Consider the following 15,244-nt stretch of genomic DNA (forward strand, 5'->3'; position numbering starts at 1 on the left):
CCAAGCCTAGCTCTCCAGGCCGGCCCTCACCGACACTTGCTTCCTCTCCAGTCAATAAGGAATGAGCTAGGTTTCCAAAAGCTGGTATATGAATATTCATGATCTAGGGACCAGGAATAGGTCACTGAGTCACCTCACGTGTACTCACATATACCTTATGCTATACCTCTTATTCAGGGATAAGAACATCTAACAGAGTGAATGTGAAATGGTGGCATTGTAGCCTCTAAAATAAGAGAAAATATTGTTTGGGCAGGAAGCCCTTCCTGTGTGTTCCCCAGTGACCTTGAGGTTGGAGGACATACAATAATCCACTTTGTTAACATTCTGGTAAAAGTAATACTTTAAAAAATATGCTAATGAGGGAAACTACAAATATGTAAGCTAAATAAAAATTTTTAATGAAAGGGATATAACTATTTAAAAAAGTGACCTCAAGAAAATCATGAGATCTTTAAGATATCAGGAAATGGAGCATCTGTGATATTTCCTTAGCCAAGATAAGTACAACAGCTGCTGAAATAATTGACCTCAAAATGTCTGGCTTAACTCAATAAAGATCTATTTCTCACTCATATCACAGAACAATGCATGAGAAGGCTCTGCTGCAACCAGTCCTTCAGGGACTGGTTCCACACTGCAGTGCCAATATCTTCAAACACAAGGCTTCAAGGTTGACCTGGCTTTATCCAATTGGTAGACAGAAGGATAAAAGAGAGTGGCAAAGGCCACACCACACTTCTCTTAACTGCTCAGCAGGGATCATATTCTACTGTTGAAAACTAATCATGTGGCCCAACCTATAGGCACAAAATTTGGGAAATTGAGCCATCTTAGAATAGAAAATGGGTTTGGTGAGTATCTAGCCAGGCTTTGTCATATACACAGAGGCAGAGGTCTAGACCAGGGATTCCCAATGTATAACTTGAGTATCACTAGATCTGACTTTGGAAATTTCTTGGGAAGACTCCCATCACTCTTTTTTCTGCCTGCCTTAATATGGGAATCTTCCTGCCTACACTAACTTCACCTCTTGCTGTTCCTTGAACCATGATCTTCCATTTCTGTCCATACCTTTGCATGTGATCTCTGTCCAGTTCTTTCCAATACTTCTTCCCTTCCAACCTCTTCTTCCTCATCTTTTAAGCCCTAAGACAGTATTTACTTTCTCTATGAACTTCTCTCTGATGACACAGAGGCACACATCTCATCCTAATGTTTACTGAACTTTATCCTTTACTTTGTACCTATCCCTATTACTGAATGCATCAGCCTGTATCATAATTATTTAAGGAACCAGCATGTTTTCAAAAGGATTAAGTGTGTTAATATGCACAATCTGGTGACTTAATTGCCTTAGCTTCTCAAGGACGAGGACTGAGGCTTATGTTCCTGAGTGTCTCCCATACCTGTCTAGCACAGACCGGGCTAATATACTAAATAACTGAAGAAAAAAATTATTACTTTCTCCTTTCCTGCCACTTTTCAGTTGTCACACCTCTAATGTCTTTTTGTTTTGTTTTTGTATTTTTATGTTGTGGTAAAAATAAACAACATAAATTTTATCACCTTAATCATATTTTAGTGTTCAGTAGCGTAGTATTAACTACATGCACACTGTTGTGCAACAGATCTCCGTAACTTTTTCATCTTGCAAAACTGAAACTCTATACCCATTGAACAACTCCCCCTTCCCCCCTCCCCCAGGCCCTGGTAAACCACTATTCTACTTTCTGTTTCTAAGAGTCTGACTACTTCAGATATCTCACATAAGTGGAATCACTTTCTGTGACTTGGGACTGGCTTATTTCACTTAGCACAATAGTCTCAGGGTTCATCCATGTTGTAGCTTATGTAGGATTTTCGTCTTTCTTAAAGGCGGATTAATACTCCATTGCATGTGTGTACCACATTGTCCTTATCAATTTATTCATTCTGATGTCTTTGTTTTTGACTTGTGAGTTTCTGGAGGGGACTGATGAGAAAATATGTTTTCTACTGATCCAAGAGTAAAGGTGATCCTGTGTGTTTGAATTTTTCAGGATGGTTTAGGTTCTAGTGCCTAAAAAAGAAATTACACTGAACGCAAAGGGAGATTAGATTTGTTAAAAAGCAGTGAGCTCATAAAGAATGTCTCCTATTTTATCCATCTGTGTACAAGAAACGATTAAACTACTTTCAGCTGACTAATAAGGACCCATATAGAAAGCTGTTGACATTCCAGAGGCCTCTTACTTAGTGTTTTTACTGCCCTCCTCCGTAACCTCCCATTTCATAGCCTCAAAATAGTTCTGGGGAGAAAAGAAACCACCCAGTTTTAAAGTAGGGCACAGTAAATAAATAAATAAATAAATAAAAGGATAAACGAGAACTGTTTCAACGTAGAACACCTTACTTGTCAGAATTTTAATGTTGCACGGAGGAGTCCAGCCCCAGAGTAAACCCTGGCCCTTCTTGGTATCGGGAGTGGATTCCGGTGTTCACTTGTATTGAGCTAGTTGAGGCCCTTTAGGGACATTCATAACCTTTACTTCACGGTGTTACCATGAAAGAATCTTAAGTATCCTTGCATTACCATATCGTTATTTTTCAGTTGGTCCGTGGAGCTATTATTAAATTTGTAGCCATAATGTGCATGGAAAAAAATCTCCAAGTAAACTGGCGTTTAGCTCACCAACATGTTAAATCCCTATACGTAACTTCCTTTAAAAACGACCACACTAAAAATCCCAGCACTTAAAATCCTGCATTTTCGGTAAAATATGCCAAATATAGCTTGAAATAGTAAATAATCCCCCCAGAGCGACATCAGCAAATTAATCGGAGTGTGAACAAAGAAGCCTTTCTGCAGCGGCATGAATGTTGCCTTTATTTTTTCTCACAAGTATGATTTTGGAAAACAGCTGTAGCGCATGTTGACAAATGACAAAGTGGCAGACGTGGTGAAACACTTTCGGTCAAGGCCAAGAGGGGGTAAAACTGGGTCGCTGGAGCGGCAAACGGGTCTGAATCCCTAGCTTCCCTAACCTCTTTTTTCCAGTCCTCGGCGAGCGGGGGCCTCCTCGCCCCACCCCCCTTTCCTGGCTCCGGTTACGGCCTTTCGAGTTGAACAAACTTGCTGCAGGCGGATTGGCGGCCGGGAGCTCTCCGGCCCGGGCGTCGTATTTATTAATTTATACTCCGCGGCACCCCGCGCGGGCCGCTCCTTTGTGTCCGGCTGCAGCCGCCCGGGCTCCGGGGCCTCGGCGGGGAGCGCGCCCCCCGCGTCCGCCCGACCCCCGGGGCCGGCACGTGCTGCGCCCCGCGGGCCCGCCGAGGGGGCGGAGGCCCCGGCTTTTTCCTACCCCCGTCTCCGCCAGGAGGAGGAGCGGCAGCAGGAGGCGACAGCTGCCCGGCTGGGGAGGCGCGGCAGAGAGGGGACTGCGGCCAGCCGAGTCCACTCCAGGCTGCACGCCGGCTCCGCGCCCGGCGACTCGCGGCGGCCGCCCGGGGATGTTCCCGGGCACTTCCTGACTGGCTGGCAGCGCGCGCCCGGCGACTCGCACGCCCCGGCCCCCGGCCGGCTCGCCCGGACACGGGCCCCGGCCCGCTCACCCGCCCCCGGCCCCGGCCACCGGCCCCCGCCCCACTCCGCCCGGCTCTGCGTCGGCCGCGCCGCGGTGGGGGCGCGCGAGGGGGACGCGGCCGGGGATGAGCGGATTGCGGGTAAACACGCCGCCGAGGGGCCCCGAGAGGCCGTGAGCAGCTGCTTTTCTGCGAGTCGCCGCCCTGCCCTTGGATTGAGATCATGTACGTACGCGTCGCGGACCTGCCATTGTCTGTGCCCCGAGCGCGTGCCGTGCGCCCGGCCGGGGGGCTCGTGCCCATCCTCGCCGCGCGCTGCGCCCCCCCTTCCTGCTCCGAGCAGAGTGACCGGCGCGCTGACCGGGCTGTTTTTCTGCCCTCACTCCCCTCTCTGTCCTGCAGGTCCATTCACATCGTGGCGCTGGGGAACGAGGGGGACGCGTTCCACCAGGACAACCGGCCGTCGGGGCTCATCCGCACCTACCTGGGGAGAAGCCCTCTGGTCTCGGGGGACGAAAGCAGCTTGTTGCTGAACGCGACCAGCACGGTCGCGCGTCCCGTGTTCACCGAGTATCAGGCCAGTGCGTTTGGGAATGTCAAGCTGGTGGTCCACGACTGTCCCGTCTGGGTAAGGGGCGGCAGCTGCTCCGTGCCGAGGCTGAAGGAGCTTCTCTTTCTTTTTTTTTCTTCCTCCCGCTCCCCCCCCCCTTTGCCCACTTCCGTGAATGTGGAGTGTCCGTGTTACCTGGGTAGAGTTTTTAAACATTTTTGGAGAGAATCTTGGATCCTTTGTTCATTGGGCAGGGGGGTAGCCCCGTCAGAGAACATTCTGGGAAGGTAAAAAGCCCCCGTAGGAATGTGAAGCACTTACTCCTGCACTTCATGACTGTGGGTTGTCCCTTGGTAGACAGCTGACGGTTTCAGGGTCACTAAGTTTCACTAGCAAAGAGCAGTGTTTTTCGTGCCTACCCTGTGGGTGATAGTGTAATATTAGTGTTCTAAAAATACAGCCCCCTGAAAGCTCCAGGCAGGCAAAAATACTTTTCACTGGGACAGTTCAGAAATAGGACCCCTGGAAAAGGGGGAAAGGGACTGAGTTAATTTTAAATGACTCATTTATAGCACTATTAATTAACCTCTGAAAATTTTTAATTAGTTTTTAATTTTAATAATGCAAAATACTCTTGGTATATTATCCATTTGTTTTCAGTGATTCATGAATCAGAAATACTATTAGTACTGCTTGGAAAAGTAAAAATTAAATTTGTGATAATTGAACAAAATTGGAGTGAAGTGGATAAATTCTAGTCTGATTTTTGAGTGTTTGATAAAAGGAAAAAGGAATCCGCTCCTAGACACATGTAGCTATTTAAAGTACACAATAGCATTCTATTTTGAATGTTTTTCTTTAATCTTATTTGAAAATTTCTGATTCTGATTCTTTACTGATATTGGAGTTATATATATTTCACCTAAAGATTGCATTTTATAACAGAAGAAAGTTTAGTGTTTGAAAAAGAAAATACAAGTTATCATTATGTGAGATTTTACATTTAAACAACAATTTTAAAAAACTGAATCAGGGCTGTAGGAAACTAGCATACCTTTCTAAAAAAATGCATAAAAAATTGATGCAAATGTCCATATTATGGGGAAAAAAGATCCCTGGCCCATATAAATTTTCAGTTAAAGGAAAGTTATGTTCATATGCTAAAATAAACTAAAAACAGGCCTTTTCAATATAAGAGATGCTATTAAACCCCTGGTTATGACAGGGATGATGCTGTTCATAAGAAGTATTAATGGAGAACTTATTGGCTGTCATCTATGCAAGCAAATGAAACACTTCTTTTACTTTGGCCCTTTCATTGTGAATGACCATACAGTGTAAAAACTTATCAGTTCGACATGCAGTTGAACAAATATTTAGTGAATACAGTGAATAAATGTAGGGGAAATAAAATAAGCTAAATTACATTAAGATTGCTTTTCCTGTTTTTAATTTGAGCTGTTAACCCTTTCCTGTTTATGTTGATTTCACAAAAAGCAATGTTTGTGATCCCATGTATTTTGTCTAGTAAAATGAAATCTTCCAAATGGATAAAGTAAGCCTCTATAGCTGGATTTTTGCCATATACTGATTGTTATGGTTTGTTATGATAACCACTTTTTGTTTGGTTAGACTCTGGTCCTATTTAAGGAACTGAGTTTGTAACCAGATACAATTTTCTAGGTTATATTGATCTTCAGACATAGTAGATTACATTCGTAGAGTTCTTTTTTACAAGGTGCTTTTCTTCTCTTGGTGGTAAGTAAAGCCCATCAGAAATATTAAAGTTGATTGTAGTAATCATCTGTTATTTGATGTGTACTGAATCAGAATATTAAGTATAGCAGAGCAGATAGAGCATAGGTTTTGGTATCAAAAGGATCTGATTTCAGGTCCCCACATTGCCACTTGATGCCTGTGTGTCCTTGGTAAATCTCTTACTTTCTCTCAGCCTTATTTTCCTTATCTGTAAAATAATCATAACAATCCCTTTCTCCTAGAGCCGCATTGAGAAGTAAATGAGATACAAGTACATGCAAAGTTCTAAGTGTAGAGGTTAGCATGTAACACGTGCTATATAATTGGTAGCCATTATAATAAGTGTTTATTATAACTGTAGTATAGTCCTGTATCGTACTAAGCAAAAGTAAAGTTTCCCTACATGTCATTCAAGATTTATACAGCTACAGTATGTGGGGGCAGCAATGTTAGCACTTAATAGGTACTGCATTTGCAGCCCCACAATCAAGTAGAATGAAATTGTTTCAACGTAGAAATTTTTAAAGATGAGTTCAATTCTCCAATGTGGCTTCAAGCCTTGTGTTGCATAACCTCCTAGAGGAAATCCTGGAACTGATTTACATGGGGTGGGAGACTTTGATTTCCTTCATAATTTTAGAAACTAGTGGAACATTTTCTCTTTGACATAGTTTGGAGAAGAAATGTGTTGTTATTGCCTCAGAGTTGGAATGAGATAGTTGTGTTTCTCTTCCCTAGTTCCCTTCTGTAGATCCTTGACCTTACCCTGGATCCTTGCTTTATATACTTGGCACTTTTAAAATAAATGTGCTTTGCATTCATTAGTGGCAGTTTATTATTAAATATTTAGTATGTCTTTATCTCTTACCCATCCCTTTTTTTGTGTGCAGTTATAGTATTATTTCATTTCACATTTCTAGGTCTTTTCTTGTTTATTAACAACATTCCATAAAAAGCAGTGAGGTAGTAGATTCATAATTTTCTTGTGCAGGGTTTGACGCTCTGATTTGTATTACAAATAAAAGTATTTATAGTCTTTACATTCCCAATCCCACAGAGTTAATGATACTTAAGCCCATTTTTTCCCTCAACATTTTCCCTTAAATGTTCTCTCCCTCCCCATATACCTCTTCAGTAACTCTGGAATGTTGAACTATTTGGAATGCAAAAAGCAGCTACTTTTGATTTATTCTCTCAGAGTTAAATGGCTGTTTAATATTAGTCCCACTTATATTTAGTTTTTATCCCATTGATCTGACTTTGTCCTCTTTCTTTGTTATACTTATGTACTCTGTGATAATTGTATGTTTAGAACTTGAACACTCTAACAGATACAGTTGGAACTGCATACGTTTTGTGGTTGGGATTTGGATATTAGAGGAGAGCTCTGCTGGGAAGCTTTCCCACCTTCTTGCACTGTGTCCCACTTCATTTCTCCCCTGATTACACCCCCCACCAAGTTCAAGCGTTTGTCTTTGATGCTCATATGCCACGCTTTGCCTTTTATTTTTTATTTTTTTGGATTCTGTTAAACTTCCTTCAAAAATGCTCTCTCCATCCTACTTTATTTCAGTAGGGTATTCTCATTTAAAAATTCTGCAATTCTCGTTGCTTTGAGTGTACTTGCGGGAGATGGGCAGTTGGGAGGCTGCAGGGAATTCGGGGAGGTACTGGTGAGCAGAAGCTCTCTCTGCAAAAGGGCATTGCTGTGGAACACTCCTCCAGAATTTTCCGTCAGGGGATAAAATCTCTGTCACATAGACTTTGGTTTAGTCAAACACTATTAACCCTGTTTTGGACTCACATTTCAAAGTGCAAACTTTCATAGCCCAACAGCTTTTGGATGTGTTAGCCACATCCAGCTGTCTGTTACCTTAATCTAGCTTTATTACATCCTAGAAATACATACCAAAGGCTACATGCAGGGACAAATAATGATTAATAGTTAACTAGAATATGAGAAGAAAGCTACTAGTGCATATTTGACAGTGGAATTAAGATACATAAAGATATTTTCCTTATACCCACTATTCACACAAAAACTTAGAAAAATTATTTTTAAAAAATTATTTTTAAAATATCAAAGCACTACTTTTTAAAGGAATAGACTTCATAATAAATCACTTAAGGGTCCAATTCTAAACATAAATGTTATTAACTATAGTACAGAAGTAAAGATTTCAGAACTAGAAGGGTTTATCCTGAATTTTTAATTTATATAAGCAAAATACTTGAATTGCAAATATATTCCTTACCAGGTTACCTTGTAATACACTGTATTTTTTATGTAGGCATACTTCCACCACCCCCGTGTACACACTGTACATATCCAGTACTGTTCAAAGGATGGATAAAGTTGAAAAATATATATGAATTTTGCAAATAAGAATAAAATATATGGAGTTGCACGGAATTCATAATGTATTGCAGTTCAAAACACTGAAAAATCCTGCAGTGTCTAACTGGGTCACAGGAAGTCCTTTGAAGCTTTGTTACTCATGCTGATGTTCTTCCATCTAATGCCGTAACATTGCATTTTTGAAACTATTAGGTGATAAAAATATAGTATAACCTTAAAACCAAGTGCTTATTTTTAAGTACAAATATTGAAAGAGTTGCTTATTTCATCAGACTCTTAGAAATTCTCTAGATCTCCTGTTTAAACAATAAATACTAGCCTGGGGTAAATGAATAAGTAGAATTTTTAAAAAATAGAGTTAGCAGACTTCAAACATTTTTAATTTTATGTAGTTTACTTGAATATGAATTTCTGTTTATGAATTCTAAAAATTAAAATATAGCAAAATGTTTAAACTAACATAGTTTATTTCATGATTGATTTGAAGATAAAAAGACTAAAGATTGCTGTTTGCATTTTGGTTTAGGACATATTTGACAGTGATTGGTACACCTCTCGAAATCTAATCGGGGGCGCCGACATCATTGTGATCAAATACAATGTAAATGACAAGTTTTCATTTCATGAAGTAAAGGATAATTATATTCCAGTGATAAAAAGAGCATTAAATTCAGTTCCAGTAATCATTGCTGCCATTGGTACCAGACAAAATGGTAAGTATTTAATTTTCTTTTTTATAGTGAGCATGCAGGTACCATATTAATTTTAATTTAGGGCTAAGTTTGTTAATGATTAATGCAGTTTTTTTTTTTTTTTGAAAACCAAAAAGACTGGGATTCAACTGCCAGCTATTATCTCCTCATCATTTGATATGATAATAAGACAACAAAGGAGAAGATGACAAATACCTGCTGATTCTGATGGGTACAAATCTGTCTTCTGAATGGCTCTCCTACAGTAGTGAAGGAAGTCAGCCATTGCATTCTTTTGACATATGAGAGGTATTAAGCGGACACAGAGCCCTAGAAAACTCTTTTTGACAATCTAAAAGTCTATCCGATGGGGAAGGACAGATTATCCATATAAAGATGCAGGCTTGCAAGCCAGATTTTTAGGTAGATAATAATGAGTGAGTTGAAAACACTGACAATACTGCCCAAGAGAAAGGATTGCTGATGGATTCCTTTGGTTCAGACAGTTTCAGCCATTGCTGCTTTTCATATTATTGTCAAATATCTTAGGGCCAACTCAGAATTCGCTTTGATTTGGTAGTATTTCACAGATCTTCTTAGTGGTATTTTCTTAGTAAAGCTGTCTTTAAAATTTTATTCTTATTATTTCTTTTTTTACTTTTTTATTGAAGTATAGCAAAGTAAAAGACATAAAGTTCACTCATCTTAGAGTGCAGCTTAGTGCATTTTTACACATGTATATATCCAGTGACCATCACATAGATCAAGGTATAGAATATTTGCAACACTCCAGAAGGCTCCCTCATGCCGCTTCCCAGTTAAGAATACCCCTCCTCAGAGGTGACTGCTATTCTGACTTCTAACAACATGGGTTTGGTTTATCTATTTTTGAACTTCTTACAAATGGGATTATACGGTATGTAGTGTCTTATGTCTGGCTAATTTCAGTTAGCATAATATTTTTGAGATTCTTTCATGTTATGCATATCTGTACTTTATTTATTACTCTATATTATTTCATTGTATGAATATGCCATAATTTATTTGTTCATTCTTCTTTTGATGATGCTTAGGTTGTGGCCTAGGAGTGGATTGTTGAGTCATAGGGTGGGTATGTTTAGCATCAGTAGATACAGATAAAGCAGGTGTGACCCACCCTTGACCCCATATCCCCTCTACTTTCCTTTCTTTCTTTTTCTTTCTGGCCATGATTCTTGAGTTATCCTCACTTCCTGAGTCCATTTCCTATTCATTCTTGAGTCCACGACAGTCGGACTTCATCTTTCACAATTACACCAGTTGTTCTCACTCAGGGTCACCAATTGCTGCGGTTTGCATGTGTTTCCCAAAGTTCCTGTTCTGGGAACTTAATCCTCAATGCAACAGTGTTGAGAAATGGGACCATTAGGAGGTGATTAGGTCTTGAGGGCTCTGCCTGTTATCCTTGGAGTGGGTTAGTTATCTTGGGTGTAGCTTATCTTGGGAGACACCAGTTATCTCCTTACTGCCAAATTTAATACAGTTTAATAACAATTCTCCAATTCGAATTGTTGAAACACACCTCTGCCTCCACTTAATAAAGCTACTCTTTGTTTCCTGGTTCCTGTAATTCCCTATCTTCCTTACTGTCTGCCCACCCGCCCCCACACGGCACCAGGACACTGTGGTGTTGTTTCCCAGCATTCCATCCTTTGGCACTGCATCCAGACCACGACCCTGCTAACCTGTTGCCCTGGCTTTCCCTGCATACACACTGCTGACTGTCCATTTGTTTCTCTGACTCCAGTCTCCCTCCCTCCCTCCCACATCTTCGTAGATAACACCCTCCTCTGAAATATATTTCCTGGCTTGGTGAATGATGCCAGACCTATTGATTCACCCAAACTAAAATCATCCTAGACCTGGCATTCTTTCCCATTCCTCATATCCTGTTGATTAGGAAACTCTTTTGATTTTACATTTTAAGTAAATCTCAAACTCATTGCTTTCTCTTCATTTCCATTTGGATTTCGGGTCCTAGTCATTTAATTATCTGTCATGGCAGCCTTCTTTTTGGTCTCCTAAAGGGGAAGTTCCAAATTTTGTAGGATCTCAAGCTTATACAATTTGACAATTTGCAAAGTCCTTTGTAAGGGGGAGGGGGAAACAAAATTACAGATAGCTATATGTACAAAAGTAAATATTTATTTAGAATGAGAAAAGAAAGCACAGTATATTATAAATCTAAAACAACTGTCAAATACCATAAATGTTATTAAAATGTTTCTATTATTTAACAGCCTGACACTTCTTTACTTTTCTTATTTTTGGGGGGCTGTGTAGTATTTGATCACCTCTTCATATGATAACCACTTTGTGATATTTTCTGTAGAGAGAAGAGAACGATCACTTTTTCTTCCAGTGTATTTCTTCACTCTCCACGTCTTTCTGGTCCTGGGCATCAGAATTTGTGTTATATTAGTATTTCTGCTAAGCATCCTTGTGTCATGATGCCAGATAAGTCTGCATTGTGGGTAGCAGAAGCATTCTTGTACTAGGACAGTTATCAAGCACTTGTACAAGGAAGTGACTGTAAATCACAAATAATAGCTCACTAAACCCAATGTTAAATTTTCCTTAGTAGTAGTCTTAAATGCCCATGATTATTACAGAGCTGCCTGATACAAGGTGAAGCAAGTTGGGGTGAAAAGAGGTAATGGTCTTGACTAAATATCTTATTTTGCAAATTTTACAAAAGCACATGACCATGTGAAAAAATATATTGCTCAGGTTCTTCCTGGGGCTTGAAAAAGACCTGCAAGAAAAGGGCTTGAAGCTTAGGCATCTTCAGCTTCATGGTAAATTGGCCTCTGGTGTCTTATTCCTGGTTTGCCTCTTTCTGAAATAAATTCTCTCAGAATAATCATTCTAGAATACAAGTCAGATGATGACATTCAGTGCTTTCAATTCTTCCAGAACTCTCTTCTTTTCTCTTTTCCTCTTTCATTTTGAAAAATTTCAGACTTAAGACAATTGACAAGAATTGAACCCCAGAAGTTTTAAACACACACACACAGACTCATACACACTCCACATATACTTTTTTAATCTGAACCATTTGAAAATATAAACATTATTGGATTTTTTTCACTCCTGATTACTTCAGGCATCGAAAACAACAGCTTTCTCCTATGAATCGTAACATAACAATTACTCAAGAAGTTTAATATACTGTTATCTATTATACTATTAATATTATTTAAAATCTAATCCATATTTACATTTTCCCAATTGTTGCAGTAATGTGTTTTGTAGCTATTTTTTTTTTGTTTTGCTTTGTTTTGTTTTTTACCAATTCAGGATGCAATTAGGAATCACACATTGTATTCAATTGTCATATCTTTCTAGCCTCTTTTAATCCAGAGCAGTTTCCCAGTGTTTTTGTGGAATCTTTCATGACATTGGCATTTTTAAACAACCTGGGCCCATTATTTTGCATAATTCCTTCATTGATGATAAATGTGCTTGCAAAATCGTGATTTTCTTTTTTTTTTTTTTTTTTGAGACAGAGTCTCACTCTGTTGCCCGGGCTAGAGTGAGTGCCGTGGCGTCAGCCTAGCTCACAGCAACCTCAAACTCCTGGGCTCAAGCAATCCTACTGCCTCAGTCTCCCGAGTAGCTGGGACTACAGGCATGCGCCACCATGCCCAGCTAATTTTTTCTATATATATTTTTAGCTGTCCATATAATTTCTTTCTATTTTTAGTAGAGACGGGGGTCTCGCTCTTGCTCAGGCTGGTCTCGAACTCCTGAGCTCAAACAATCCGCCTGGCTCGGCCTCCCAGAGTGCTAGGATTACAGGCGTGAGCCACCGTGCCCGGCCAAAATCGTGATTTTCTATCATTCCTTCTCTACTCCTTAGTTGATATTCTTCTGCAAATGAAGCTTTCCCTTCTCTCTGGTCCTGCATTGTTTCTTTTAGAATTATTAGGATTCATGGCTTTGCATTTTATATTATAGTCTGTTCTTCTGATTATTCTTTCTGATACTCACATTGCCCCAGATTTGCCTAGAGGGGGCCTTTTCAAGCTAGCTCCAATCAGTTTTTAAGCCCGTCCTTATTTTCCAGCATAAGACATTCCAGGCTCATCTTAGACTTTCCCTGTCTCAGCCCTGGAATCAGCCATTTCTTCAGGGAGGTTTGATTTCTTTTAGTGGGTAATGATATTTAAAACCAAAATCTGGGCTCTTAGGTGCCCATTACTTTAGGTGTCATTGCTTCTAGGCCCTTTCATTGGATAGAGCCAGGGATTATATATTTTTTTAAATAGTGGTTTCACACTGATACTCTTAATCTAGTCCAGTATTCATATGTCACTTCAATAACTTTCTATTATAAAATCCTTACCTGAAATACAAGATCCTTCATGATCTGGCCTCTGACTACTTCTATAATCTTGTAGGGCACAATCGTTTATTGCACCACACTGAACTACTTGAAGAACTTACTGTCTTAATTTAGGTCTAGGAAAGTGTCAACTTTCTAACTTCTTCAGACATCACCATCCCTCCTTTTTCTTTGTTCTCTCCTTTTGGGACTCTTGCTAGACTAATGTTGAAACTTCTGGGTCTCTCCTCTGATTCTTTTAAACTCCCTTTATTTCTTTGTGTTGCATTGTGGGAGAATTCCATAGCCTTTGTTTCCAGTTCACACATTAGTTCTACTGGGTCTGTTCTATTCTGCTTTATTAAATTTCTTTTTCAACAGATTTTCATATCCAAGATCTCTGATTGGTTATTTTCATAATTTCTTGTTTCTGTCTTAAGGATGCAAATACTTTAAAAAAAAAAAAAAACCTCTCAGGATAATTAATTCTACATAATAATTCTGTTTTGATTGGTCTGTTAAGTCTGGTTTTGAGTGGCCATTCTAAGTCTTTCTGGTTGATGAGAGTTTATTTCATGGTGTGGATGCTTCTCAAACATTGGGTAATTTTTGATTTGTCTACTTTTGCAGTTTCCTTTCCCTTTTGGATTGATGCCTTCCTCTTCTGCTGCCCACCTGCTGTCTGGGGAGGGGGTGGAAGTGGGACTACACACAGGATCAGCAGGCCTGGCTGCTTCTACTGGGGTACTCCAGCTAATCTCCAGTCAGTGCCCTTGGCCTTCTCCCACTTCTTGCTCCCCCGTTGTTGGGCGGCAAACAATCCTGACATTGCTGCAGGGCATACCTGTGCTCTGAGCTTCAGGATTCCTCTCTGGTCCTGCCATCATTCTCTCAGACACTCCTAGCTTCTGAGCTGTTGAGGTCTCTCCTCTAGTTTTTGAGTGTTGCTGTATATTCAGTCCTTTCTCCCTCTCTCCTGCCTCCATTCTTTCCTCCCCCCTCATTATTTCCTCCCTCCCTGCCTCTCCCGCTCTTATTTCATCATCTCTGCTTTGGCAGGGAGGGAGATCGCAGTATGGGCTCAGCTGCCATCTTGAACCTGGAAATGAATATGTTCCCTTTTTTCTCACATCCAAGCCTCTACATATGCCATATCCTGACTGGAGTGCCCCTCTGCACAGCCCCTATCATATCTGCATAGCAGATTTGAGTTTGTCCTTTAAAGCATCACCTTTTCTGTGAGGCCTTCTATAATTCCTCCTAGACAGAGTTAATTTCCTCTCCTCTGTTCCCATGGTGACTTTGTACACCTTTATTTTAGTGCTTATTATATTCTGTTATAATTGTTTGGAATCATGTCTATCTCATCTCAGTTTGACTGTGAGTTTCTTTTATCTTTGCGTCTTTACATCCCTAGTGCCTGATGGCAGGTAGGTAGGTGCTCAAGAAACGTTTGTTCAACGAGTGAATGAATGGTTTTATGGATGATCTAAATAAGTGAAAAAAATCAATTTCACTAACAAGATGAAATTAATTTACCAGGTGATTACAAAGTAATTACAAACCTGAATCTGGCTATTCAACATACAACTCAAAGACCTTTATTTCCCTGCCCTCGCCCCCCGCATATCCCTCACAATACATAAAACTGTGCTGGGAGCTCTCCTGCTAATTCTCTTGGAACTCTTTTTAGAATTAGTTCAGCAAATATGATCAGTCTCATCTCTTTCCTTTGTTACATACGTTTTTGATAGGCCTGACTGCGTGGATGTCTTCATCATACTTGGCTCTGAATAAATTTTAGCTTTTACTGAATATTGAATCTATCTTTAAAGGAGAAATTTTTTTAGAATGTGCCCCAGGATGTGTTCATAGCCTTAATCTCCCGAAGATAGGAATCCTGTCTTTCCATTATTTTTGAAGCTCTGGTGGAGCCTGGTCCTTTGCTAGGCTAG

General features: G+C 40.2%; 1 protein-coding gene across 2 annotated transcripts in view; it reads left to right on the top strand.

Annotated features, from left to right (window-relative positions):
• The first annotated feature begins 3,579 nt into the window (after positions 1 to 3,579).
• The window catches only part of RHOBTB3 (Rho related BTB domain containing 3), a 54,638-nt gene continuing 42,973 nt past the window's right edge, over positions 3,580 to 15,244 (top strand). The window contains exons 1-3 of one of the 2 annotated variants that reach the window (XM_045566361.1): positions 3,580 to 3,789; positions 3,967 to 4,192; positions 8,758 to 8,944. In XM_045566361.1, the coding sequence (XP_045422317.1) occupies positions 3,788 to 3,789; positions 3,967 to 4,192; positions 8,758 to 8,944 (415 nt within the window). In that variant the 5' untranslated portion in view covers positions 3,580 to 3,787. The remainder of the gene's footprint in view (positions 3,790 to 3,966; positions 4,193 to 8,757; positions 8,945 to 15,244) is intronic. The other variant, XM_045566362.1, reaches the window with a different exon arrangement.

The sequence above is a fragment of the Lemur catta genome, chromosome 12 (assembly GCF_020740605.2).
Source record: "Lemur catta isolate mLemCat1 chromosome 12, mLemCat1.pri, whole genome shotgun sequence".
NCBI lineage: Eukaryota > Metazoa > Chordata > Mammalia > Primates > Lemuridae > Lemur > Lemur catta.